This window comes from Microcaecilia unicolor, chromosome 4 (genome assembly GCF_901765095.1).
Source record: "Microcaecilia unicolor chromosome 4, aMicUni1.1, whole genome shotgun sequence".
NCBI classification, from domain to species: Eukaryota; Metazoa; Chordata; class Amphibia; order Gymnophiona; family Siphonopidae; genus Microcaecilia; species Microcaecilia unicolor.
In genome coordinates, this window is record NC_044034.1 from 19,143,842 (window position 1) to 19,170,888 (window position 27,047).

Consider the following 27,047-nt stretch of genomic DNA (forward strand, 5'->3'; position numbering starts at 1 on the left):
CTTCCTCTGTGAGTCATCCCGTCCAAATAACACCCCCAGATTTTTAGAAAGCGCACTTTTCGCTTGAACTTTTTTACTCTTAAAACAAGCAACAGAATGGCTACCCCTCAGAGGAATAGGTCATTTATTTGATATACTGCCTATCCATGGTACAACCAAAACAAGTTTACATTTATTATGTGCAGGTACTTTCTCTGGCCCTAGTGGGCTCACATAAGTTTTTATATCTGGGGCAGTGGAGTGGACTTGCCCAGAGTCACAAGGAGCTACAGTGGGAATTAAACCCAGTTCAACACCTCACCATGTTGCACAGCATTGAAACAGATTATGACAGACTGCAATCAGAGAGGAAAAGAGATCTCAGTATCCACAGCATTCAAACCACTACTACTACTTAACATTTCTAGAGCACTACAAGGGTTACACAGCGCTGTACAGTTTAACAAAGAAGGACAGTCCCTGCTCGAAGGAGCTTACAATCTAAAGGACGAAAGAGGTGGGCTTTGAGCAAGGATTTGAAGATGGGCAGGGAGGGGGCTTGACGTATGGGCTCAGGGAGTTTATTCCAAGCAAGGGGTGAGGCGAGGCAGAAAGGGCGGAGCCTGGAGTTGGCGGTGGTGGAGAAGGGTATTGAGAGGAGGGAACCACTTTATTATTTCACTGCCAACGGTGATTTTCTTTCATCAGTCTTCTTAAAAACACTTTTTCTTTATTCTCAGTCTGTGTAAATCACTTCTGCTCAATTTTCAAAATGTAATATATATACTATTAAGTAATCAAATTTTCAAAAAACTGACTCAAACTTCAAGCGCACTTAAACAACACTGAAGCACTTATAGTGTGAAATGGAAGCTCTGTTGGGTTTCTGCAAATAACTAGCTTCCTCACTGGTGGTTGGGAGGCGGGGATAGGGCTGGCCAGACTTATACGGTCTGTGCACTGAAGAGAACAGTACAAATAAAAAAAGTAGCACATATGAATTTATCTTGGGCAGACTGGATGGACCGTGCAGGTCTTTTTCTGCCGTCATCTACTATGTTACTATGTTTGAATATCCATGTGATTTGTGCTCCTATTTTGTATTTTGACCAGTGCTATTCTGCAAAACTGAAAAATTAAAAAGACTCTTCGGTCAGTCGCAATCTTAATCCATCTGTTCAACCTCATAATGCCCATGGAACCCTTACATGCAGCTTTCTTCATGCCTAACCTCGAAAATGGAGCTCCTGACGTCAGATGCTCAAGCATTATAAGAAGCAGATGACTCAGATCATTTCTGATTGCTCATTCATGTTCCAACCAAGTTCACCCAATTGGAGCAACTGAATGAAAGATCATATAAAACTCTCCAATCAATCATGGTATTTACGCATTCTGGCTCCAAAGTACTCTGTACTTTTATTCCATTCTTTCTCTATACAGGGATCTTATCCTATGCCTTTTTGAAAAGTCATCACTTTCATCCCCACCACCTCCTGCAGAAGAGTATTCTAGGCATCTACCACCCTCTCTGTGAAAAAGCATGTCCTGATGTTGCGTCTTTCACTTATTTAAATATCTGCATCATATCTCCCCTATTCCTTCTCTCCTCCAGAGTATTCAACTTTTCAAGTCTCTTCTCGTACAACTTCTGGCATAGATATGGACTCCAAAAGTAAATTACTTCAGATGCTGTTTCACCAATGCTTGACAGTTAAGCTTTAACATAAAGAAAAGTAGAGTGACCCATTTAGGGTGCAGAAATACAAAGGAGGTGAAACGCTGATGTGCACAGACCAAGAAAGGGACCTTGGTACGATAGTGTCTGAGGATCTCAAGGTGGCCAAAGCCAGAAGGATGCTTGGATGCATAGAGAGTGGCATAACTAGCAGAAGAAGGTTGGAGGTGACAATGCCCCTGTACAAGTCATTGGTGAAACAGCATCTGAAGTAATTTGCTCACTTTTGGAGTCCATATCTTGCCAAGGGCATAAAAACAAGAGGAAATCTACCAAAATGGTATGGGATCTATGCCAGAAGTGGTATGAGAAGAGACTTAAAGAACGTCCTTCTCGTATATCTTGGAACAGGAAATCATGACATTTTTCCCTGTTCCAAAGTGGCTATGCTTTGGACAGGGTTTTTTTTTTGGGGGGGGGGGGGGATGTTCTGAGCAGGGCAAAAATGCTCTTCTATGCATCAAATATTCTGGATCTAGATGTTGTGAATGCTGGTTTAATGTATAAAAGAAAGCAGTACTGGTACAACAGTTCCCCATTTTATGCTACTTTCCAAAGGAAAAATTGATCTAGGAGACCTAGAGGCATATTTTCAAAGCACTTTGGGAGGCTAAGTTCCATAGTTTTCTATGGAACTTTGGGAGGCTAAGTGCTTTGAAAATGAGCCTCTTTTCAAAGCACTTAGATTTACAAAGTTTCATAGGTTACTATGAAACTTTGTAAGTCTAAGTGCTTTGAAAATATTCCTCCTAGTGACCTATCTACATCAGATTTTCAGGTCTTGTCAGAGGGAGAATGTGGGATTCTGACAGGGCCCATAAACAATGCACATCCTGGCAAACTGGTTGTATTAATACTAGAGATATTCTGTTTGAAAATATTTATAAAATGTGTTAGCTATTAGTTCTTCTGTTACGTTTTTTGTAAATTGACCATTTAGGTGGTTATTTTTCTGCTAATTAAGGATTGCTAAAGTGGTGTGTGTTCAGTTTTTCTTTGATGCAGATGCTAGTGCTAAGTGCCATTTGGCAATTTAATTAGATGCTTGGTGGTTGTAACGCTGTAACATGCAACATTTCCTGTAATTTAATTACTCAAAATAAAAACATTTTTCCCAAAGAGATTTTAAAGATTGGCACTCAATAACTTTTGACTTGTGCAGATCAGCACAGCCCAGCACTCCAGCTCTAGGGGATTATCAAAGCCCTCGCCATCACAATCCCTTGACTGTAGCCCAGTCGCTTTTTAAAAAATTTCCTCAGCCTTTATAGCTTTCTCTCTCCCACACCCCTGGCCCTATCCTACAACACGTTGATCCAGATAACTAATGTTACAGGTATTGCCAAAGTAAATGTATGTAAGTGGTCTAGATAAAATAATCATAGTAAAATTTTATTATTGGATTTAGCTCAGACCTTTTTCAGTAGTAGTTCAAGGTAAGTTAGTCAGATTCAGTAGGTATTTCCCTGCCCCTGAGGGCTAACAATCTAATTTTGTACTTGAGCAAAGGAGGTTTAAGTGACTTTGTCAGGTGTATGTTTATGGTATACCTATAATGTTACTGTTGCATTAGTAAAATATTCAATAAAGACAGTCAAAAAGTTTAAAAAAAAATTACAGGTTACAGAGAGGGTAATAGACAATCCTCAGGTTTTGGTGCTGGTCTATATTAGGCTTATTGTATTTGATAGAACCCACAGCAAACCATAACACAACACCTTCCAACTTTAAGTAGAATGTATCTCTCCACAACTGCTTCATCAAATCCTTTTGTCTTCCTTGACTTCTTTGTAACACCAAATGTATACTTCATCCTGTATGGCGATGCCACAACAGGTCTTTGTAAGCCACATTGAGCCTGCAAATAGGTGGGAAAATGTGGGATACAAGTGAAATAAATAAATACCTTTCATATTATCAGCAAAGTGGTTTATAATAACTACAAATATTTAAAATTCAGAAACCCCAAGGTGAAACATGGCCAACAATAAATCAGACAAATGGCTTCTAGTACAAATAGCTCCAATCTACATTCCCTAATATAGAAGATAAGATCTGACAACACATACATACATACATAACATACATAGTAACATAGTAGGTGACGGCAGAAAAAGACCTGTACTGTCCATTCAGTCTGCCCAACAAGATAAACTCATATGCGCTACTTTATATGTATTCCTGACCTTGATTTGTATCTACCATTTTCAGGGCACAGACTGTAGAAGTCTGCCCAGTACTAGCCCCACCTCCCAATCTCTGCTAAGCTTCTGAGGATCCATTCTGTTTGAACAGGATTCCTTTATGTTTATCCCACGTATTTTTGAATTCTGTTACCGTTTTCATCTCCAAACAGTGGATCCAAAAAAACCTCTCACAATGAGTGTCTTCCTGAACAAGGTCTTTATTCAAATCTGCACAAATGACCCGACACGTGACGTGTTTCGGCCACAAGGGCCTGCGTCAGGGGTCTAAAAAATAAAATCCATAAACATATAATATACCTAAGAACATATACATATAATATTTGAGTAAAATATACATGTACAAGAAGAATATAAGAATATGTAAAATATAAAAAATACAGAGTAAACAATTTAAATATGGATATATAATAAATCAATGTACATAGAGATAAGCAAAACAAACAATTACATAGACATGATCATGTATTGCAAAAAAGGAAAACGTATCTAATAATATTTGATGCAATCAAATACCTTGTTGATCAGATGAAAAACAGCCCAATAAACTGCTGACAGAGATAACTAGAACAAATATATATATATGAGTGTGTATGTACTGTACATCAAATAATATAATCATCAAAACATATATGCATATATAAGTATAATCATAAAAATAAGACCATAAAATATATAATGAAACAATATAAAGAAGAAATGTCCAGCTTATGCTTATATAGAGGATCTAAACCATAAATAGGGATCTCAGAAAATATGAACCTATATAGATGTGTACGACAGTGTTCAAAAAATAAAAATAATCATGAAAAAATAAAGGGAAGGAAAAAAAAATATGTGGACATATGTTTATGTATTTTATTTTTTAGACCCCTGACGCAGGCCCTTGTGGCCGAAACACGTCACGTGTCGGGTCATTTGTGCAGATTTGAATAAAACCTTGTTCAGGAAGACACTCATTGTGAGGGGTTTTTTTGGATCCACTGTTTGCTCGCTTGTCTTTGCTTCTCCTGTGGAGATATTACCCTCTGTGGGTGTTTGCACCGTTTTCATCTCCACCACCTCCCGCGGGAGGGCATTCCAAGTATCCACCACTTTCGCCGTGAAAAAATAGTTCCTGACATTTTTCTTGAGTTTGCCCCCCTTCAACCTCATTTCATGTCCTCTGGTTCTACCGCCATTATAAACGGCTTCCACCGAGAAGGCCAACCTGGTGCCGAAGCAGAAATCTCCTCAATGGAAGCATTGCCGGTGCCTCAGAAATAAGAGTACTGAGCTCTTCTTAGGAAAATAAGCTACCAGTATGGCTTTTGCCTCCCCCCCCCCCCCCCCCCCCACGCACACAAATAAGTAAAAGTGACAGTGGCCTTCCTTGCCTGGCAGGAAAGAACTCATTTGCTGCTGTAGCTTCTGTATCTCCTGTTTACCCCAGTATTAGGAGTAGCATACTGGTTAGTAGTGGCTTGGGAACCAGGAATTCCCACTGCAGTTCCTTGTGACCCTGGGCAAGTCACATAACCCTCCATTGCCCCAGGTACAGTTAAGGTCAGAGAATGGATCTACGGAATCTTAGCGGAGATTGGGTGGTGATGCCGGGATTTGGAAAGTAAAACCGGTGCAGGGTGGACTTCGGTCTGTGCCTTGATCGTGACTGATTAGATATGGATGGGCTGGAGTGTAAATTTTAAGGGGCTTCAACGTTAGCTTCAGAACTTTTAGTAAAGGAACAGAGCTGGGCAGACTTTTACGGTCTGTGCCCTGAGAAAGGCAGGGACAAATCAAACTCTGATATACATAAACTCATTTTACATGGTATGTAATACTTTTTATCTTGTTGGGCAGACTGGATGGACCCATTACCTCTCCGCTCTCATCTCTCCCTACATTCCTCCCCGTGAACTCCGCTCACTGGACAAGTCTCTCTTGTCCTCCTCCTCCTCCTCCACTGCTAACTCCAGGCTTCGCTCCTTTTCTCTCGCAGCACCATATGCCTGGAATAGACTTCCTGGACCTATACGTCTAGCTCCATCTCTACCTGTTTTCAAATCTATGCTGAAAACTTACCTTTTCACTGCTGCTTTTAGCTCCTAGCCACAGTTGCCCTCCCCTTGTCCCTTCCTCCCTTCTCACCCATTACTTCCCTCACCCGTAACTGTCTTGTCTGTCTGCATTATTTAGATTGTAAGCTCTTTTGAGCAGGGACTGTCTTTGTATCAGGTGTTCAGCGCTGTGTGCGTCTGGTAGCGCTGTACAAATGCTAATAATAATAATAATAATGGACCGTTCAGGTCTTCATCTGCCATTTTTTTTACTATGTTGCTATGTTACAAAGCACAGAGAAAATACCTGTATATAATGTGTAAACAGCTTTAGTTGTACCATAGAAAAGATGGTATATTATAAATAACTTGTCTCTTGTGATAAGTCTCTTAACTTTCTTTGTTAATTTTAGGAAGTGCTCAGCTCTGTTATCTCGGTATTTTGCAACAGCCCCAGCACAGAATCATCCCCCCCCTCCCCATAGCACTCATATTGCCCAGTCCCTCGTTAGCCTACCTTTACCAGCCACTACTTTACTGCTGGTCCTTATGTAGTTACAGGAAGAAAGCTCGATCAGCGATCTTTAATTTTTTAGAAAATAAGAGTATTGGGTACATCAGTGGACTCTAACACTTTTCCTCATTTATGTTTAACAGTGGAAGATTGATGATAAACCTGTGAAAATTGACAAGTGGGATGGATCAGCTGTGAAAAATTCTTTGGATGACTCTGCCAAAAAGGTAAAAGTATTTCTATACTGAGCAAATTGTCCCCAGAAGCTGCTCTCTGTACAAATGCTTATCGGAGGGAACTGCTCGGTACTTGACCTGTAATGACATGAGTAGCGGAAAGCAAGCACAAGAAGTAGTTAGTCAAATGGAACAAGATTTTTTTTTTTTTTCATTTCTAAGATTTTGTGGAACACTTTAATGTGCAATCTAGCTAATGTGGCTAGAATCATCTAGCAGTGATGCCAATCCTTTTAAATCTCAAAGAGTTGCTCCATCCCTTTAATCATTTTGGTTGCCCTCTTTGTACCTTTTCCAGTTCCACTATATCCTTTTGAGATGGGACGACCAGAACTGCACATAGTACTCAAGATACAGCCATACCACAGAGTAATTTAGAGACATTGTGATTATTCTTTGTTTTATTCTCTTTTGTTTTCCTAATTTCTAAAATTATTTTACTTTTTTGGTGTCCACCACTGCATATGGAGCAGAAAAATACAACATAACGTGTCCACAATAACACATGTCCTTTTTCTTGGGTGGTGATTCCTAATGTGGAACTTGGGGGCCTGATGCACAAAGCTTACCGTGCTGTTACCCCTTGCTTTAGACTGGTTCTAGCCAGTATAAAGCAAACTTTATTCAGAGAGTAATGCACAGAGGGGTTTTTTTTTTGTGGCTCTGACGTCTTCCATTAGCAGCTACTGAGAACCCTATGCAAATGTATTACTATGAGCTCATTAGTATTCTAATAAGCATTCCATACCATGCACATCTCCAGAGCGCCTAGCATTAATGAGCTAATTTACAGCTGCTCTGGAGCTGTTGGAAAGGAGGGAAACACAGGCAGCTGCAAAGGCTGCCTGCTTGTTCTCCCTACCTCTCCCCTGATGAATCCCCCCAAACCAAAATTCCCTAGTGGACTGCCTCCAAGCCCCCCCCCCCCCACCCAGGCAAAAGAACCCTGGTGGTCTAATGACCACCTCCTGCCCCATTGTAACCATCACTCCCTGGTGGTCGTGAACCACAACCCCATGTACCTCAAATGTGGAGACAGGAGCAACACTTTCTTCCTCTGGACCCAAATTCGCGGCACCCAGCCCCTGCCTGCAGCATCCTGGGATGCACTAGGAAGGGCTAAACACCTCTGGATGTCTAGACTGGTGCTCTAACCACCGGGCTACTCCTCCGTTACTATTGTGTAATGCTATGTACTGTAACGTTACTGTTTTCATCTTTACCACCTCCCGCGGGAGGGCATTCCAGGTAACTACCCCACCTCCATGAAAAAGCGCTTCCTGACATTCCTGAGTCAGCCCCTCTGCTATCTCAATTTATGTCCTCTAGTTCTACCACCTTCCTTTCTCTGGGAAAAGTTTGTTTGTAGATTAATACCCTTCAAATATTTGAATGTCTGACTGTATCATACCACCCATGTCTCTCCTTTTCTTCAGGGTATACATGAAAATACTTTTAAAAGAAATGGGAGGAAATATTTTTTCACTCAATGAATAGTTAAGCGCTGGAACTCTTTGCCGGAGGAGTTGGTAACAGCGGCTAACGTATCTGGGTTTAAAAAAGGTTTGGACAAATTCCTGGAGGAAATGTCCCTAGTCTGGTATTGAGAGTGCTTGCCCTGAGATTGTAGTATGGAGTGCTGCCATGATTTGGGTTTCTGCCAGGTACTTGTGACCTGGCTTGGCCACTGTTTGGAAAACAGGATACTGGGCTAGATGGACCATTGAGATCTGACCCAGTATGGCTAGTCTTACGTTCTTATGTCCTTAAGTCTCTCTTCATACAACTTGTGGCACAAACCCATTTGCAGAGTTGGATCATGAGATGTCTCCAGTATATCTAAATGACTTAGAGCCTTGTTTACTAAGGCATGCTAGCGTTTTTAGCTCATGCTAACAATTAGCATGCACTAACTGTGTAGACGCCAATAGGAATATTATGGGCATCTACACGGTGCAGCAGACTTTGATCCTGGGGACTGGGTTTGATTCCCACTGCAGCTCCTTGTGACTCTGGGCAAATCACTTAACCCTCCATTGCCCCAGGTACAAATAAGTACCTGTATATATTATGTAAACCACTTTGAATGTAGTTGCAAAAATAAAACAGGCAAAATATCAAGTTCTTTTCCTAACAGCTGTATTTCCCATTAGTCCTGTTCATGCTGATACACAGCCCGGGAGATACATTTTCAGTGTGAAAGGGTTCTTGGGATTTTTTTTTTTTTTTTTTTTTTTTTGGGGGGGGGGGGCATTTGATATTTTTATGTTGTTTTTTTATGATATTTGTGCTCTTTTATGAGTGTTGTGTTGTACTCTCTTACTAGAGCAAGTCCTAGTTATAAAATCACTTTCTGCCACTGACAGCTAAATGCTCTCTTTCCTGGTGATCCTGTTCATTCAAAGCAATATGGAGGCTGCCAGAATGGAGATGAGACTGCTCCACTTAGTCCATGGAGTTTTCTGTTTTATCCAGGAGACCTTGTTGCTCCAGTGCATCACAGGAGCTGCCAGAATGGGGATGGGACCAGGAAATTTTGAGTCAATGAACTGGTGAGCAGCTTCGAGAACCCCTAGGTTTAAGTTTTGTGTTTGCTCACAACGGGCTGCTCATTAGTTCTGCGATACTATCGAATGCCACAGTCTCATCGGTCAGACAGGTGGGCTGTCGCAGGCAAGGTCTAATGTTTTGTTTTGTTAACCAAAATAGGAATGAGAGGATGATCCCTCAAATATTTGTTACATTTGCTCATACTGCATCTAAATGCATGAAGAGCAAACAAATCATGTGAGAATCTGGTAACTGTTGACAAAAACATTTGCATTCATCTGCATTTCAACAGTGCCAGAGCACAGCTATGCAGTCTGAAAAGTGAACTGATGGGAAAAAATACCTTATGAAAGCATGTAGTTTGTTTATTTAACTTGGTTCGCTTTTTGTTCTCAGGTTCTTCTGGAGAAGTACAAGTATGTAGAGAATTTCTGTCTGATCGATGGCCGCCTCTTCATTTGCACTATCTCCTGCGTGTTTGCCATTGTTGCGTTGGTTTGGGACTATCTACATCCATTTCCAGAATCCAAACCCGTCCTTGCCTTCTGTGTCATATCATATCCTTTACACACAGCTTGCCATTGCTTTATTTAATAACATGTTTCAAAATCATCAGGTAACTATTGGCTTAAGTTTCTAGACTCGATTCTGACAAACCTTAATGTGTGCCCTTTTATTTTTTATTTATGTATTTAATTTATTTTAATCTCTTCTATATCGTACAATCCAAAAGATCTTGACGGTTTACAATTTACAAACTTTAAAACAAAAATAAACCTAAAAACATAATGACTGCTACTAAAATCTTGTTCTATTCTCAAGCTCCATAAGCCTGCATAAAAAGGTAGGTTTTTAGCTTTTTCTTAAACTGTACTAGAGGAGATCCGGGAAATTATAGACCGGTGAGTCTGACGTCGGTGCCGGGCAAGATGGTGGAGGCTATTATTAAGAATAAAATTGCAGAGCATATACAAAAACATGGACTGATGAGACAAAGTCAACACGGATTTAGTGAAGGGAAGTCTTGCCTCACCAATCTAATGCATTTTTTTGAGGGGGTAAGCAAACATGTGGACAATGGGGAGCCGGTTGATATTGTATATCTGGATTTTCAGAAGGCGTTTGACAAAGTGCCGCACGAAAGACTCCTGAAGAAATGCAGAGTCATGGAATCGGAGGTAGGGTATTATTATGGATAAGACTGGTTGAAAGATAGGAAGCAGAGATTAGGATTGCGTGGCCAGTATTCTCAGTGGAGGAGGGTAGTTAGTGGGGTCCCGCAGGGGTCTGTGCTGGGTCCGTTGCTTTTTAATGTATTTATAAATGACCTAGAGATGGGAATAACTAGTGAGGTAATTAAATTCGCCGATGACACAAAATTATTCAGGGTCGTCAAGTCGCAGGAGGAATGTGAACGATTACAGGAGGACCTTGCGAGACTGGGAGAATGGGCGTGCAAGTGGCAGATGAAGTTCAATGTTGACAAGTGCAAAGTGATGCATGTGGGTAAGAGGAACCCGAATTATAGCTAGCGTCTTGCAAGGTTCCGCGTTAGGAGTTACGGATCAAGAAAGGGATCTGGGTGTCGTCGTCGATGATACGCTGAAACCTTCTGCTCAGTGTGCTGCTGCGGCTAGGAAAGCGAATAGAATGTTGGGTGTTATTAGGAAGGGTATGGAGTCCAGGTGTGCGGATGTTATAATGCCGTTGTATCGCTCCATGGTGCGACCGCACCTGGAGTATTGTGTTCAGTACTGGTCTCCGTATCTCAAAAAAGATATAGTAGAATTGGAAAAGGTACAGCGAAGGGCGACGAAAATGATAGTGGGGATGGGACGACTTTCCTATGAAGAGAGGCTGAGAAGGCTAGGGCTTTTCAGCTTGGAGAAGAGACGGCTGAGGGGAGATATGATAGAAGTGTATAAAATAATGAGTGGAATGGATCGGGTGGATGTGAAGCGACTGTTCACGCTATCCAAAAATACTAGGACTAGAGGGCATGAGTTGAAGCTACAGTGTGGTAAATTTAAAACGAATCGGAGAAAATTTTTCTTCACCCAACGTGTAATTAGACTCTGGAATTCGTTGCCGGAGAACGTGGTACGGGCGGTTAGCTTGACGGAGTTTAAAAAGGGGTTAGATAGATTCCTAAAGGACAAGTCCATAGACCGCTATTAAATGGACTTGGAAAAATTCCGCATTTTTAGGTATAACTTGTCTGGAATGTTTTTACGTTTGGGGAGCGTGCCAGGTGCCCTTGACCTGGATTGGCCACTGTCGGTGACAGGATGCTGGGCTAGATGGACCTTTGGTCTTTCCCAGTATGGCACTACTTATGTACTTATGTACTTATTTCTTTCAGGTTTGTTAGCCTTAATGGTAAACCATTGTATAAAATAGGGCCTGCCACATAAAATATTGATGTTCTACACTCTTGCAATCTTATTACACAATGTGATAGTACATCTAGATAAACCTTCTGTGCAGATCTCAATGATCTTGAGGATTGGTAACACTAACGTTTGCAGCTAATGCCTCTGATACCTGTCCAGTCAAAATCTTAAGCACCAATAAAAGTATTTTAAATTTAATACGAAATCCAATTGGCAACCAATGTAAAGATTTCAATATAGGTATACCAACCAATAATATATAATCCCCAATAATGCCACTGGTATACTTACAATCAAATAAGTCACAACAAACCAGGGTGTACAGTATCAAAAGTCAAGAAGATGAGAAAGTACCACTGTATCAATGTAAATGAACAATATATGGCTATATTCCAAAAATATCAAGAGAAATATGAAGGAGAAATTCTCAAATAGCTCACCTAAACGGAATGCCACCCTAAAGTCAAAGGCTCTTGCTAGAGAGTGGATAAGTTTCTCAATCATTGAAAATCTCGTTATACAAATGTTTTAATCATAAATGTGAGTACAACTTGTGCTCCCAATCCATTTTGATATATCAAGTCATGCACTTTGTATAAAAATGATTAACCATATCACAACTTTCTCAGTGACTATAACAATTCAAACATGTAGCATTCACAGTATAGATCAACCCTTACCCATGTCCTTCCACCAAAGAAAAGCACAAATTCACTCAGTCATTCATCAATGTATAACTAAAGAGCTAAAGCAGGCAATCTTCCCAATCTTTCACAGTTTTGTTGTTACTCTAATAATCATTTACAATCTTATTCAATCTTGTATCAGACTCGTTAAACAATTAACAGTTTCATTTATCACCCATATATGACACATTCCAGAGTGTCTGTTGTTAAATATTTACCTACATTTCTCAAAACTCTTAACCAGGTTGGGTTTAGCAATTTCTTTAAATGTCTTAACAATTGTAATTTTAAAAACACTACTTCCACAACTTTATATGCTGTTTCATATTCAAACTTTAGTCTACTATAACACCTAAATCCCTCAAATGTTTTTCAATCACTATTGGTAAACTTTCAGACTGAAAAGAATCTGGAATATACAAAGAGTTTGAAGATAACACTAATATCTTTGTCTTAAATTCAGTTTCAAATAATTTGCTGTCGTCCAAAACATCACAGTTTTTAAAATCACTGTTAGTTTTTCAAAGGCTTCTTGAAATGAACTGTCAGAAGTATAAATTTGATGTCATCAGCATAAAGCGTGAAATTTAAGTCCAAACAATGCAATAATCGGCATAATGGCAATAAAAATATATTGAAAAATACAGCTGATAAACAAGAACCTTGTAGTACCCCAGTATCCAATTGCTTCCATTCTCACATATTTTCACCTAATACTACCGAGAAATTTGTACTCTTAAGAAAGAGGCAAACCACTGCAGCACCTTATTGCTAATCCCTATTGAATACAGTCTTCTGTTTAATAAGATGGTATGATTAGTTGTCAAATGTGGCAGAAATATATCCAATGTCATCGGAGTCACGTGATGCTAGGCGAGGGATAGGACGCCGCAGGGGAGAGCTCTGAGACCCCGGTGTAACATCAACCCCTCTAACGGCCGAAAGCGACAAGAGAACAACCCATACGGAGCATAAATAGAAACAGAACATTACCAGGGAGAAAGCTGAGAAGATCCGCCGAAAATATCAATAGTATGGCATCCAAATCGCTGCGGAAAGATGGAGCACGAGGGCGGACTGGAGAAGGCAAAATGGCGGACGCGGGCCCCTCGGGAGAAACTGTTAGCTCTATCTGGGCGGCAGAAATAGCGGCGGAGGTCTCGCAACTGCTGGAGTCATCAGTAGATGTTAAATTGCAGAGAATCTCCGAAAAGCTTGATAATATGGATGGCAAGCTAGAAGGACTAAAGAATGATATGGCGGGATTCCAGCAAAGACTGTCAGAGTTAGAAGATCGGAGTGCACAGCAGGAGGGCCGTGATAAGGACTGGCAGAAGAGGATTACCCAACTAGAAACGAAATTGGAAGACTTGGAGAACAGAGCAAGAAGAAACAATCTCAGACTAGTGGGGATCCCGGAAGCTGTAAGAGAAGTGGATCTGCGCGAAGTTTTAGAGTCCTGGCTACCAAAGGTCTTGCAAGTTAAAGCCCTGGAGAATAACCTAAAGATAGAGCGTGCACACCGCTTGGGACAGTTGAGATCGGGAGAGATGCGTCCACGAGTTGTAATTTGCAAAATCTTAAATTACACTCATAAACAGGAGATCTTGAGAGCTTGGCGATCCCTGGGAAAAGTATGTTATGAAGAGCAGAGGGTGTTGTGTTTCCAGGATTTCTCAGCTGCAGTGACGGCGCAGCGCAAGCAATTTGTGGGCCCCTGTACGGAGCTTCATCAACGCCGAGTTCGCTTTGCCTTGTTGTACCCGGCACGCCTGAGGGTTCACTATGATGGTCAGACACGATTATTTACTGCCCCAGCGGAGGCGATGCAGTTCGTCAAGGAGATCAAAGGAGGCATGGTGCAGAATGCGGAGGAGACAGCGCGCTGACAGAAGCAGAGATACCCGTACAGGAGTTTGGATGGTGGGGATCAGTCGGAATAGACGCAGGAGAAATGGACCCACTTTTACAGAGCTGGAGCAGAAACTGGAGAATACGGTCGAGTAAGACCTCACATGCAACAGCAATAGAGTCCCATGTTTGGGGATTTAAAAGTTTGGAATGTGTTTTTATAGTTTAATAAACCAATTATCTGAGGGAATTGTGGTTTGAAAGGGACTTTTAGGCTAAGAGGAACTACATTAGCTTAAATATGGGAGGAGGGTTTAAGCAATTCACGAAGACATGTTGAAAAGGGTTGTTTGTGTTAATTTATAGTTAAGGTTAGAGGGGACGGGGTAGAGCAGACACGTGACCAGTTCTCAGATGAGAACACTATCTGGTGGTCTGGGGAGAGGGGAAGGGGGAGGGGAGGGGGGGAGGGGGGAGTTTTGGGGTTTTTTCTTTGGGAATGCATTTGCTGTGTTTGATATTATTTGCTCGCTGACTGTATACATTAGAGGGGATCCATGGAGGACACAATGGTTAAGAGGGGAGGCACTTAAGGGCTGGGAGGTGCGTTCCCCACCTGATAGGAAGGAAATCACACGGAGTTATGTGCTACTTTGGAGTGATGGGGCAGGTTAAGTTGATATCGTGGAATGTGGGGGGGGTCTCATCGCCCGTAAAGCGGAAGAAAATTTTACAGGCTTTGCAGCGTCATGCAGCGGACGTTGTGTTTCTTCAAGAAACACACCTGACTTCAGTAGAGCACAATAAATTCCGGCAGGGGTGGGTAGAAACAGTAGTCGGGGCCCCAGCTCACAATAAGAAGGCAGGTGTGTTGATTTTGTTTCGAAAGGGGCTGCGGCTGGTCATAAAGTCAGTTAAGAGGAGTGCAGTGGGCAGGTTCGTATTGGTAGAAGTAGAGATGGGGGGATGCCCTACATTTTTTGTAATATATATGCACCAAATGTATATGATAAGAAATTTCACAAAGAAATCATAACATTGTTGATGCCATACCAGAGGGGGAATGTGGTGCTTGGGGAGATTTTAATATGGTGTATAACCCATTAATGGATAACACAGGTCGGGGGGGCTTGAGCTCTAGTCACTACTCTAGGGGACTACCGTTTTTGTGTTCCACATTAGATTTGATAGATGTGTGGAGAGTGCTACATCCAGGGTGCAGAGATTACACGCACTTATCTCGAGCTCACTCTTCCCTATCCCGAATTGATTACATCTTTGTTTCAAACCCCCTTTTTTCTAAAACAGTGGAGGCAGAGATTGGGCCCAGCGAAATATCGGACCACTCCCCCATATGGGTGACTTTAGAAGGCATAGGAGATAGGAGAGGGCATGGGGGGTGGACATTTCCATTTGAGCTTTATCGGGACACAAAATTCCAAGAACTTTTACAAGAAAAGTGGAGGGACTATGAGTATCATAATGGAGGGCACGTAGAACAACCTGGGTTGTATTGGGAAACAGCAAAAGCGGTCCTAAGAGGTGAGATAATCGCATATAGGGCATGGAAGAGGAAACGGAGAGACAAAGAGATACTGAGGTTGGAACGGGAGGTGAGAGTGCACCGGAAGAAATATGGGGCAGTTCAGACAGAAGAACAGAAGTTAATATATTTGGAGGCCCAGAGGGAATTGAATGAACTCATACAGGAGAGGGCACAGAAATCTATTCTGTATTATAAACATCAGATGTTCATGTACGGGAATAAGGCAGGTATTTTGCTAGGCAGATTAGCTAAGGGGAAAAGAGGTACATCTAGGATTTTGCAAGTGAAGAATCAAGAGGGCAGGCTGCTTAGACTGGAACAGGACATAGTAGATAGTTTTAGGCAATACTATGGAAACCTGTATAAGGAGAACACAGACATAATACCTGATAGTGCACTGTTTTTGGATAATATTGACCTCCCACTGTTGACAGACTCCCAGAAACAAAATCTTAATGCCCCCATTGGAGAGGGGGAGCTGATTTTAGCGTTACAACAGCGCGATATTCACAAAGCGCCAGGGCCCGATGGGTATAGCATGGCTTTTTATAAATTGCTACAAGAACAGGTGACTCCGCCTTTATTAAAGCTTTTTAATTCCATGGCGGTTTCCGGGTCGACCCCAGAGACTTTAAGTATGGCCAAAATGATTGTGTTGCTAAAACCGGGTAAAGACCCGGAGGATATGGGTTCATATAGGCCAATATCCCTATTAAATTGCGATGTTAAACTCTACGCAAAAATTCTGGCAAACCGGTTGGCACGGGTGCTGCCGGGTTTGGTAGCATCCCCGCAGGTGGGGTTTGTAAAGGGTAGGTCAGTGGTAAGCAATGTGCGGGCTCTGTTAGCCTCATTAGAACATGTGGAGGAACAAGGACAGCCTTCTCTGCTAGTAAGTTTCGATGCAGAGAAGGCTTTTGATCGAGTGGTTTGGCAGTTTATGTTCGCAGTTTTGCAGAAAGTAGGTATAGAAGGTTTTTTCAGGAAGGCGGTAGAGGCTCTGTACTCGAACCCTCAAGCGTTTTTGTGGATCAATGGTGAACGGTCGCAGACGCTCTCAATCAGGAGAGGGGTGAGACAGGGATGCCCTCTCTCCCCATTACTTTTTGTATTAACACTGGATCCCCTGATTAGAGAGATTGAGTCCCATCCGGAAATCGCTGGGGTAGAATGGGGGAAGGTCGGATTTAAGATATCCGCATTTGCGGACGATATTCTGGTACATATCACAGACCCCAGGAAATCTCTAGATAATTTGTTGGAATTATTCAGGGAGTATGGGGACTTTGCTGGATTTCAGGTCAACTTCTCAAAATCTTTGGCACTAACAACATCGGATAAAGTGCGGGGGGAGAGGGGTTCCCATTAAAGTGGGCTAACGAAAGTTTGACATACTTAGGGGTGCAGGTTGCCATGAAAACTACGGCCTTCTATAGTCTTAATCTTACTAAGTTGCTGGACAACATGAGGCATAGGTTGCAAAAATGGGCAGTATTACTGCTCTCGTTACATGGAAGAATTCAGCTGTTTCGCATGGCAGAATTCCCCAGGTGGCTGTATGTTTTGCAAGTTTTACCGTTACGTTTGAGCAACAAGGATCTGAGGCAATTTCACAAGCATCTACGACAGTTTATCTGGGGGGGGGGGGAAAGCCCAAACTATCATTGGAACTCTTAATGGGATCTTGGAGGGTGGGAGGTATGGGGATCCCAGATATTAAAAAATACAATCAAGCATGTTTGCTACGACACTTGAGAGACTGGTTATTAGATAAGCAGGATTTCACCTCAAGGGAGCTGGAACAGGCTTTTTTCGCACCATTTCACATACATTACCTACTGCATGGCCCACAGAGCTCGGTGCCCCATAAATTTAAGGATAGTTTACTATTAGGTCCTATGAGGGCGGTTTGGAAGGATTTGAATGGGTACTGGGGATTGGCAGCGGACACATCTGATATGTTGCCACTGCAAGGTAATCCTGCGTTCACACCTGGTTCCGAGAATAAGGTATTTAGAAGGTGGGCATCTATGGGTATAACAAGATTAGAACATGTATTGGGGACTAGAGGGGGATTGATGAATCTGGGGGCGTTGGGGGTAGGCATAGATGTTAGTCATGAGTTTGCGCATCAGCAATTAGCCCACTGTCAGAACCCTAAATGTGGAACAGTTGAATAGTGGGCATGGGAGGAAAGTAAGGGAATTTTTTAAGGAAATCCCGGGGTCACGGATCTCGATCTCAAGTTTGCACAAGCGACTGTGGGAGTTGAGACCCCAGAGAGATACAGCAGTAATCACAGCCCGTTGGGCACGAGACATGCAGAGACCTAGTTTGAATTTGGATTATATAAAGCTGGTGTCCCGTATACCAGGGATCTCGGTACATGCGAATCTGAGGGAATGCCAATTTCGTATCCTACACAGAGCATACATGACTAAACCACAGGTGTTCAAGATGGGAGGGGTACCAGATCCATTATGTTCTAAGTGTCAACAGCGGGAAGGTACACTGTATCACTGCCTTTGGGAGTGCCCGGGTACACAAAGATATTGGCAATTGATTATAAAGTATTTGGAAGGCTTGGTAAAATCTAGAATAAGCTGCACTCCTCTGGGGATTTTATTCGACAAATATGAACTCTTTGTCTTACAGCGGGGGGGCCAACGGCAATTGATTCGTAAGGCCTGCCTGATAGGGAAGAAGGTGATCCTGAATGGGTGGCTGACTGTAGACCCACCAGATTTTTGGCATTGGAGAAACAGATTTCATGACTTGCTGCTGCATGAACGCCGGGCGGTGGGACCCTCGCAAAAGAAAAGAACACGTTTTTTGGAGGTCTGGGGGCCTTATGTTCAGTCCCTGTCTCCAAGGGCACGAAGTTTAGTACTAAATGGTTTCTAGTTTGTTTTTTGTTTTTTTTGGGGGGGGGGCTTCGTGGCTTGGGAATGGGGCTCAAAGAAGAATGGGAGGTGATAAGACAAAACCCTCCCATTTGTTCTACATTTCTCATACGGGCCCTCTACTAGTCTTTTGTGATGGGGGTATGCGGTCTTATAGTGTATAAGGTCAGGAGATTAAGTTATAGATCATAATCTGTGTGCTCCTCGAGCTATTGAAGTATTGGGTGGGGGAGGGGGGAGGGACTGTTTATGCACGTCAAAAGTTTATCAATGTGGTAAATGTCAGCTTTTGCTTAGTCTGATTTGTTTAAGGTTTTCGATTCATTGTATATTGAACTTGGGGGAGGCATTCTTTGTTACATCATCAAGAACATTTGTTGGAATTTAATTGGGGGGGGGGGAAGGGGTGGGTGGGGGGAGGGGGGATAAACATGGGGGGGGGGGAAAACTTGTATAGTGACTGGAGTTATGACATGGATAATTTGTAATGGTCTCTTTTCATAGCATACTCTGTATTAGCTCTGTTACTATTAATAAAAAGATTTAAATATATCCAATGTCATCAACAGAAAATGTTTACCCTCTCTAAAACCTGTCCAACAACATCAAATAACGACAACAATAATGTTTCTGTATCATGATTTGACCTAAAGGCAAATTGGTTGACATCCAAGATGTTATGAGTTGTTAAGAAATCAACTAAACCCATGAAGTATATTCTTTCGATTACTTTCACCAAAAAAGGCAAATTAGAGATTGGTCTAAAATTATCCACATTGTCCTTACTCTCCCTTTTATCTTTCAAAAGAGGTCGAACTACTGCCTTTTTTAACTCAACTGGCATACATCCCATGTCCGAACTTTTGTTCACTATCATTACAAAAGCCGGAGATACCAAATCTTTCATAGCGTTCGACACCACAGGTTGACAAATATCCAATTTACAATAGCTATTTTTAACTTTATTAAATATTTACATAATCCCATCTACTATCCTCATGGTAAACTCAAACCATCTTTCCTCATCATGCAAACCACGTTCCAGTTCCAACGTAACTGCGTATAATGAAATTGCTCTGTTATCCTTTCTACTTTTGTATGGAACGCAACTGCAGACTCTTCACAAGAAATAACAGGCAAAGAGTCACCATTACTATTCACATCCTTAGTTAATTTTGTGACAATAGTAAACATTTCTTTGATGTTAGACAAAGCCAGTTCAATGGATTTATTTTTAAAAAATCACACTTTATTGATTTCTTCGCTATAATCTACTAATTTCTTCAAGTACTCGACTTGTGTATCTCTAGATGGAAATTTCCACCATTGTTTCTCATCACTACGCAATTTGCATTTCATTTTATGTAAATCTTCATTAAACCAAGGTGCCATATGACCTCTTACTATTTTCTGTTGTTTAAAAGGGGCCACTTCATCAATAACTCAAAATAAAATATTATTCCAATTACTAAGACAATCAGCAACTGTATCGGCCACTCTGCAACTTCTCTAAATCCATATTCAATTTATCTTTTAATACTTGAAGTTCAAATAGCTTTCTTTTCCTAACCTAACTCTGAGATGACTCGTACCACACTTTCTCTCGCAACCTAATATTCACAGCTACAACTTCATGATCAGACCATGGAACAAAATAAACGTCTTCTAAATTGTATTGATTTCTATGCACGTTATCACTTTGTACAAAAACTAAATCTAAAATACGAGTGGTGGTGTGTGTGGGTTGCATTACTAGTTGATATAACCATCCCAGTCCTTCTAAAGAAGCAATAACGTTTGACACAACATCCTCAACTTTACACAAGTCAACCTGCATGCTAAAATTGCCTAATAATACAGATTTTTCCCAGTCCAAATTGGAAATTGCTAATAGTTCAGTCAAATAGGAGAAACCAGGAGCTGCATCTACTAAAATTACATTTAAATTCTTAGATGTTATTATTAGCATCTCTTTCATTCGCTATACCTTCTTTCTTCAACTCTAACAAACTCCTAAATATAAATAAAATACCACCACCTCTCTTATCCAATCTTGATTGGGAATAAACTGTATAACCTGCTGAACAAATCTGATTGAGCAATACAAGGAGGCATATTTTCAAAGCACTTTGGGAGGCTAAGTGCCATAGATTTCTATGGAACTTTGGGAGGCTAAGTGCTTTGAAAATAAGCCTCAAGGTCTTCATTAGTTCTCCAAGATTATGTTAACAAAGAAAATCATCAATAATTAAATCAGAAATAGTACTTTATTTTTCCTGACCTTTGCATTAATCAATTGCAGGGTTATACCTTTATTCCTATCTTTCACTTCACTATCATCTAATTTGATGTTAATCAATTTTTTATAAACAGTCCTTTTTCTGCCTGTATTAACAACCAAATCCCCATACCGACTCCTCTCTACCAATACCGGTATTTTAGCAAAACACATTGTTTCTTTCTTCGACACAAATTGCTTAAAGTCCGCATGAAGGAGCTTTATCGCACGACAGTCAGCGCACGCCTGCTCCAAATATACTCTAAACGCTCCCATTGATGTCACCAGGGGGTGGAGTCAAGATGTCCTGGGGAGTAGCAGCCGGCACAAATTTCTCTGCTGTATGATGGTAAAAAAACAGCGTCTAAGTAGATATTCCCACTGCTTCTCAGGCACAGTTCAACAAGGCAGATGGCTCTCACTCCGGCACATTGGAGCTCCAAATATACTCTAAATGCTCTCACTGATGTCACCAGGGGGTGGAGTCAAGATGTCCCAGGGAGTAGCTGTCAGCACGGATTTTTCTGCTGTATGATAGTGTAAACAGCGTCTTTAAGTAGATATTCCCGCTGCTAGCTGTACAGCATCTCGGCTGTGAAGCAATTGAATGTTAAGGTCCCACTTCCTTTGTTACGACAGGATAAACTAGAAAATAGTTTAAGTAAACATTCCATTACGTTACTTCCCACTATTCCAGAACGTGTGAGTAGCTATGTCCATTGACCAGCAGATGGAGATAGAAAACTCAGAACTGAACTGTCCAATATTTATACTCAGCCACCCAGCCCGCCCAGTTCTCCAGTATTTACTATCTCCAGGAGATGGATGGATGTGCTTTTCTGCTCCTGGTTCTGAGGCCTTGCTCCTGGCCCAGCTGGTCAACTGGTCTCCCAGTCGAGCCCAGTAGGTAAACAGGTTACTGGGAGTTATATCTGGTGGTGCCAGATCCCTGTCTCTGGTTCCTGCGGAGCCCTGCGCTCTCTTCTTCCCCTGTGCTCTCTCATGCTGCCTGGCCACAACTTTAAAGCTGTAAAAAAAATAAAATAAAAAGACCCTGAACAACTAAGGATAAGAGAAAGGCGGGCTCTCTTTGTTGCAGCAGCTTCCCGGAATGCGGAGCAGGCAGTATGGGTCTGTGCTCAGGTGGAGCTCCAGGACAGCCCCCAGTATTGGGGCTGGGAGGTGAGCGTGTGTCTCGGAGGAGAGAGAGGGTTGGTGGGGTCCTGCCTTGAAACCATGGTCTCTTCTTACCGGTTTAGGAGCACTTGTGGCTGGATTTCCATGTCAGCTGGTTGTTGCTGCGGAGTCATCAGTAACTGTTGAATTTTTAATTTTGTAGAATAGTAACTGAAAGGCGACGCTGTTAGAAAAGTGAGCATACGGGCTTCAGCCCAGAATGTCTGACGTCGCAATATCAGAAGTTTGGTATAGTTCTCCACTAATAGAGGATTTTAGATTTAGAAGGCAGCTTGTTGGTGGTTGATACCATATTCAATGTTGTTTTCTTCTGTGCAACTTGAATGAACATTTGAATACTGGGGGGGGGGGATGCTAAGCATTGATGGTGGAATTATTACCTTGCTCTTACTCAGCTTGTTCCATGCCAAATGGTTGTATACTGAACTCGCTGATTGTTAATTCTGGTGCATCATCAATAAAATTGTTGAAACTTTTTTTTTTAAATGGTCCCAGTTTCTCATGCTTGGCGGTAGCTGTGGAGTCACCATTTTCCCGCCTGCAAGGTGCCGGGTGATGCAGCTACGGCCACTTGAGGCAGGGCCTGTACCCTGCTTTGTGCGCATTCCCCCTTCGCAGCGGGGTTGTTTTTATCTGTTTAAAAGAAAAAAAAACCTGTGTGGACACTGGAGGCACCAGCAGAGGAGTTCTCTAGGCAAACGAGAACAGCGGAGGTTATGTGCAGCATCTTTTTAGTGCTGCTCTGTCAGCTCCTGCCCAAGGGGTCCTAGGTAGCAGTTCAATGGCTGTGCTTCCCTATGGCGGTGTCTCCCCTTCCTGGGCATGCTTTCTCGGTGCTGGGGTCAGTCCCAATCGTTCCAGGTCCCAGCCCTTCTTGTCTGCATTCTGTCTTTGATCTGAGTCAGCTTTAGACTCTGGTGCGCCCTAGAGGGCCGGCGTGCCACTGTTTAATTTCTAGTGTTTAAAAAAAAATGCCTTACTAAGCGCAAGGCAGTTGCGTGAGCTGTGCCCGGCACGTTGTGTGGGCTCCTTGGAGTCGGTCTGGCGTTCAGGTGGCAGGAGTCCTCTGGCCGTTCGGTCAGCCCGATGTCTCCTATTTTTGAGCTACTGCAGGTATCTGTGCCTTTCCGATTTCTTCTTTGCAGCCATTCTCTTTGGGTTATGGTGGTCACCCAGGGGTTCTGGCGCCTTGAAGTCTGGGCCCCTGCTGCGATTTTCCCCTTCACTGTCGCTGGGGTTCTCTAACAGCTGGCTGTCTCCTTTTTTTCAGGGCTGCGGTGGTCTCTTCCGTTTTGGGTTGCAGACCTTCCTGGGTTTCGGAGTGACATCAGTATTTCAGGGGGCCGATGGCAAACCCATAGCAGTCTCTTCTCTCTTGGGAATTGCGGATGCCCTCTAGATTTCTCACTGTGGCAGTCTCCCCTCTTTGGACTGGTAGAGGCCTCCTGGTCTTCACGACCACGGCATTTTCCTCTTGTTGAAGTTGCAGGTGCCGCCTGTTTTGTACAGTTCCGGCTGTCTCCTCTCTACGGGGTAGCAGACCACTACTTGGCTGCCCGTCCACATCTATCTTCTCTCTTAGGCGTGGCAGCCGGCTCCTGGTCTTCGCAGCTTCTGCTGTCTACTCTCTCCTGAGTTGCAGACACATCCTGGGCTTCACTGCTATAGCAGTCTCCTACCTTTGGCGTGCCGAACGTCTCCTGGACTTCTCTGCCACATCGGTCTCCTCACTTTGGAGTGACAGAAGTCTCGACCTGTGCCACGTCGGTCGCCTTGCTTTGGAGTGACTGAAGTCTCGACCTCCCAACCATGTGGCAGTCTCCTCTTCGGAGTCGCAGGTGCCTCCTGGGCTTCCCAGCCGTGGCGGGTCTTCTCTTCAGAGTCGCAGACCACTCTGGTAATCCTTAGCCTTGGCAGTCTTCTTTCCTGGAATTCAGTGATTTTCATCTCCAGGGGGTCAGAGTTGTGGTCTGTTGGGAATTGAGGTCCTAGCTTCCGTGGTTGCTGCTCTTCTGCTTTGATGCTGTTGGTGGTATTTGCTTGACTACAGGCTTCCCAGCTGGGAGCAGTTGGCTCCTGTAGTTCACAGTGGTGGCTGCGGCAGTCTGCTCTCTCCGGAGTGGTGGACGTCGAGCAGTTGGAGGTTGTCAGCTTCTGCAGTCTTTGGACTTGGGCTGTCTTCGGGAACGGCTGGCTCATGATGCTTCGGTGACCAGCCTGTTGAGCTCCTGTTGACACTCAAGGGGAGCGTGTTTCTTCATGGCTCTGCAGCACAAGCTGCTGGTCAGGCGGATCCATTTGATGCTCCGTCCTAGTGCCTGGAGGTCTGTGTCTGTGACTGGGGATGTGGCTCCCTGGAGGGGAGGGTGTGTCTGTATCTGTGGTGGCTCTCCCTTCTTTGTCAGCAATTTCCAGTCTCCCAGGGTTTTAGCCGGCAGTGGCCTTGGGGTAAGTCCGCCAGGCAGGGCATGCGCTGGGGTTGTTCCCGCAGCCGCCATTCCACACAGTTCTGTTTCCCATTACACATTGGGAGCTGTGGACCACGGATGCCATTCCTTAGGGTGGCTGTCTTTGCCCGACTGCTGAAGGGTTCCCCGGTGCATGTGTTCTCCGCCGGGACAGCAACTGTGGCCTACTGCTTCACCCAGAGGGCCGTGCTGCACTCTGCTGGCTTCAGGGACCGGGCTGTTCCTGGTCTGGGTGTAAGAGCCTCTTCCTAGTTTGTCAGAGGCACACTGTGAGAGAGCTCTGTGCGTGGTGGCGATCTTCCTCAGCGGACCCTCTTTCAGTCAGGAACAGAGGAGTTGTCTGGCAGGGTCTTTCTGCTCCTCGTGAGTCTCCGTGGGTTCCTTGAGCCCCATAGCTTGGTATCTAGGGGGCATACCTAGATTCTGCAGCTTTTCTGTCACTGGCAGTAGCAGGTGCTCTAGATCTGGCTGTGCTTTGTTGGGGAAAGAACAAAAAAGAAGCAACACTGGGCCTTTAGGGTTGAGATAATCGATGTCCTTTTTATTATATAAATGACCCGACACGGGCTTTGTTTCGGCGTATAAATGCCTGCCTCAGGGGTCAGAAAATCCTAGTTATGGTTTTCATAGAAATATAGCCTTGACCAAACGGTCAGGATGTAGTGCCTCTAATGTAGGCAGAGTCGTCGTGCTCCAAAAAAACGCTGTCGGGTCATTTCTATAATAAAAAGGACATCGATTATCTCAACCCTGAAGGTCCAGTGTTGCTTCTTTTTTTGTTCTTTTCCCAACAAAGCACATTTGCTATGTTTCTATGAAAACCATAGCTACAATTTTCTGACCCCTGAGGCAGGCGTTTTTATGCCAAAACACGGCCCGTGTTGGGTCATTTCTATAATAAAAAGGACATCGATTATCTCAACCCTGAAGGCCCAGTGTTGCTTCTTTTTTGTTCTGTACTCTTTTGTGTGCTGTTTTACCCTCTCTTTTGTGACTGTGCTTTGTTGGGGGCCAGATGTGGGGCTCCCGCTTGTCTTTCCTTTTTCCATTGATAGGCCGTCCGTGGTGGTGCATTGCTCGTCACAAGAGGACCAAGTGGTCTTGGTCACCCCAGTCTTTCCGCACCGACCTTGGTGCGTAGATGGCTTAGTTGTGGGGTGGTGGTCCCCTTTGTCTTCTGCAGGATCAGAGCCTGCTTTGATAGGGAGTGGTCCTTATGGCTGTTTCCTTTCCCATTGGTCTTATGGCATGGCCCTTGGTAGGGCTTGGTTGACTGGGGGGGGGGGGGATAGAGCCCTGGCCTAGTGGTTCAGGTTCATTCTTTTAAACTGAATTTTGTGGGTTCGGCTCCTGCTTTTGGGGGGCTCCGAGTCCGTTCCAGCATTTCTGCTTTAGGTCTGTGAGTGCTCAGCTTCCCAGGTGTGGTGTACGTTTGAGGGCTGGGGCACAGAGCAGTGTTTGTTGCTCTTCTTTCACTCAGTTCTTGGTGTTTCTTCGTCAGGGGTCCAGAAGATGTGGCCTTGGATTCCTTGCTGGTCCAGGTGGCTCCCTTGTCTTGTTTTTTGGGCCGGCTGCGGCTTTCATCCTTGGCTTTCCATTTCAGAGGTGGTCCCTTCTTGAAAGGGGTGGGTCACCTTTGGCATCAGTATCACAGGTGAAATGTAAAAAGATGCGTAATTTAATTTATCATTCTCTTATTGGTCAGCTAGAATATGGAATTCCTTACCAAATGAGGTGAGATTAGAAATAAGTTATCTGAGATTCAGGAAGAAGTTGATATCATTTTTATTTGTCCATTATTTGAATAGTTAAATTGTAAGTTAAACCTGCTATAATTTCGCAGTTTAAATCAATTAGTTGTTCTCCACAATGAACCTGACAAGTAATTGCCGAATATAAGTGTAATGTAGTAAGAGGTGAGTTTTCATTAGAGTTTTAATTACATTTCATTACTTTCTGAGAAGCAAACACTAAGTAAATTGCAAAGTATATCATATAATCTTAAGGCTCTTTATATTAGTCTAATATCTCTAGTACCTTCACAAATTTTAATTAAACAACTCAATAATACCAAGATGCAGACAGCAGTCCAGCATCAAGAGGGGTGCTATACAATCTCTTGCATTGAGTGTCATATGTATGATATATCTCCCTATTGGCAAGAGGTTATATGTGTGTGCTCAATGCAAAGAGCTCCTAGCTCTCGGAGAACTAGTGTGTTCTCTTGAGGCTAGAATAGCAGACGGTGGAGCTGAGGGAGACAGAAGTACATAGAGGAGACCTACAGGGACGTTGTTGAGAAGTCCCACCTCCAGTCTGGCAGCCCCAATGCTGCCTTGAAGGAGGGAGGTCTCCTAAAAGGAGAGCATCACCCTGGTGAAGTTGGAAGTAATCCTGTAGTCAGGACCTGCCCACCAGGGGATGGAATATCCTCTCATACCAAGGATGTGTCTCCAGGTGCTTCT

General features: G+C 43.2%; 1 protein-coding gene across 1 annotated transcript in view; it reads left to right on the plus strand.

Moving 5' to 3' along the window:
* Positions 1-27,047, plus strand: part of SPCS2 (signal peptidase complex subunit 2) — a 43,578-nt gene that overhangs the window by 6,574 nt on the left and 9,957 nt on the right. The window contains exons 2-3 of the mRNA XM_030199998.1: positions 6,618-6,701; positions 9,657-9,817. Coding sequence (XP_030055858.1) covers positions 6,618-6,701; positions 9,657-9,817 — 245 coding nt within the window. The remainder of the gene's footprint in view (positions 1-6,617; positions 6,702-9,656; positions 9,818-27,047) is intronic.